General features: G+C 33.9%; 1 protein-coding gene across 1 annotated transcript in view; it reads right to left on the bottom strand.

Moving 5' to 3' along the window:
• Positions 1 to 2650, bottom strand: part of LOC106462401 (serine/threonine-protein kinase 17B-like) — a 46029-nt gene that overhangs the window by 5793 nt on the left and 37586 nt on the right. The window contains exons 4-5 of the mRNA XM_013922327.2: positions 2322 to 2460; positions 250 to 376 (exon numbers count right to left, since the gene is read on the bottom strand). Of these exons, the coding sequence (XP_013777781.1) occupies positions 250 to 376; positions 2322 to 2460 (266 nt within the window). The remainder of the gene's footprint in view (positions 1 to 249; positions 377 to 2321; positions 2461 to 2650) is intronic.

Raw genomic sequence — 2650 nt, 5'->3', positions numbered from 1 at the left:
AACAAGTAACACCCCAAGTAAATGTTCAACACATGGCATCATTAACAAGTAACACCCTGAGTAAATGTTCAACACATGGCATCATTAACAAGTAACACCCTGAGTAAATGTTCAACACATGGCATCATTAACAAGTAACACCCTGAGCAAATGTTCAACACATGGCATAATTAACAAGTAACATCCCAAGTAAACGTTAAACACCTGGCATCAATAACAAGTAACACCCTGAGTAAATGTTCAACTTACAAACATAGTCAGGTGTCCCAAGAATCTCTCTAAGTTCAATTCCTTTTGAAATCAGGCGAGAAATTCCAAAGTCACACAATTTTATATCACACGTTGGAAATGTATTGGTAAGCAACAAGTTTTGTGGCTGAAAACAGAAAAAAAAATGTTATTTAACCATTATATAAAAAAGGAGCAAACATAATCACAAAACTAATGATGGTATAAGCAGCATCAATACATATAAGCAATTTACACGCTATTACCATAAAAACAAATCCATCAACCTATAACACATTACTTTAGGCTAATGAAATACCAGAAAAAAATAAATGAATTAACTTATCAAAATAAGAAATACTTGTGACAAACGTTCAGTGGATATAACAACATATTTTGTTTTTTTATCTCTCACAGGTTAAACATATAATTCAAATCACATCTAGACGTGCTTTACATATTTCTCTCTCTTTGCTAACTCGTTTTGTGAATTCCAATTATCTAGGGTTACATTCACTTACACAAAAATAAATTTCTAATCTGTCAGAGGTGCAAAATATAAACTAAAATACGATTATGGCATTCTGAAATAGCACTCATCAATTCTTGTACAGTTACGTGTAGGGGAAAAAAAAACTTAAATAACTTTTTATTGAACCCTCGGGTCCTCTAAACGTTTAAATCTGTGACCCATCTCATAACTGTAGCATCTTACCAAACAGAAACAAGGCGTTCATTGACGAGATATTTCTTGTATAAAAAATTCGGGCAACTTCCGTCCGCTCAAGACAAGCATCTTGTACCACGTGACCGAATAAAGTGCGGAAACAAGTGACGTAAGAAGCGCCAAGTGGCCCGTTTGTTCAAATTAGGTTGATGATCAATCATATTTCTTACATTGTATGCAACACAAAACATTTTAAATCACGCAAAATTACTACTGTAAATTATTTAAGTTTATCTGAGTGTATTTAAATATATTAACAGTAATAATAAAAAAATAGGAATATTCTTATTCTGTTAGGCCCAACAAAGCGGATATTCCCCCTATGTTGTACCACTACTACAGCGGGAAAAACTGTTAACACCAAGTTAAGCACAGGAACAAGGTCGGCATATTGCTCCATAAATCTGAGTGTCAGATAAACTAATACACCGGAAAACAACTCAGTCGAAATGTTTTCCATCATTGCATGTATCTTTCAGTTACTTGCTAAAATAACATCGAGCTACAACTCGGCGCTATCAAGTTTCACCGAGACGTTTTCACGTTCCTGTGACGCACGATTTCTATACCCACCAGTTAACACTGGGCGCAGATTACAACGACGATAGCTCAGGAAAAATATTTATATATATATAAACTGTCATCTACGTTCTTTATTTAAATATATATTTTAAACCACCTACATTTTTTGAAAATCTATATCAGAAGTTAAAACTGTCACCTAAGTTTTCAAATCATCTTGCACGTTAAAACTGCTATCTAAGCTTTTTTTAAAATAATCTCACAAATTAAAACTGCCACCTATATATGTTAGTACTTTATTTTCTACTTTAACTCTTTTCCTAACTTAAAATGGAATTAGAATGTTGGACCACGAGATCAGTAGCAGTTAAGTACCAAAGTAAGGGTGTAAAAAGGAAAGAACCTCTCAGACAATTACTCAATAAGGCACCACTTTGTCGACAACTGTCGCTTGTGTATTATTTCTGGGCAACAATGCGATGATTCTTTCGTAACTGACGTTACATGTTCAAGCCAAATAAATACAACACTTGTCTTACATTTGTTTGAACCAACAGTTAGTCTTAACTGAAAATATCAAATGCACTGCTCGCTACATTTTAAGAAAGCCTTTCTTCTGTCTACATTGAAATCAAATCCCTCAACATGTTATAAATATACATATAACACAATAACAATGTAAAATACTACTCTCAATATATCCACCATTAAACAAAGACATGGCATAAAATCTGATTGTTCTCTGGTTGTTTACATAATAGGCAATACATTTGATTAGAAAAATCACTAATATTAACCTCTCACAAAAGTCCTAACAATGCCGCTACTAATTTTCCATAATTACCTTGATATCTAAGTGCGCAATGTTGCGCTCATGCAAAAAAGCTACGCCCTCTAGAATCTGGCGCATGATACGAGCTGCTTCCTTTTCCGATATCTCCTCGTGGTCTTCCAAAACACGCTGAAGTTCGCCCCCTGCTGCCCTAATAGGAAAACATACAAATATCACTTTAAAGGCCTAAGAAGGTGTTGCTTTTACACAGTCCTGCGAATTTAAACTTCATAAAAATTGTTTTGGTTTTAATAACGGATTTTCCATAATTCAGCTACGCAGATTTCGAAAATAATATTCATTTTTTGCTATCGCATAAGGATTTTTTATAAATCGGAAAG

The sequence above is a fragment of the Limulus polyphemus genome, unplaced genomic scaffold (assembly GCF_000517525.1).
Source record: "Limulus polyphemus unplaced genomic scaffold, Limulus_polyphemus-2.1.2 Scaffold1157, whole genome shotgun sequence".
NCBI classification, from domain to species: domain Eukaryota; kingdom Metazoa; phylum Arthropoda; class Merostomata; order Xiphosura; family Limulidae; genus Limulus; species Limulus polyphemus.
This window is presented reverse-complemented; position numbering and strand designations above follow the sequence as displayed.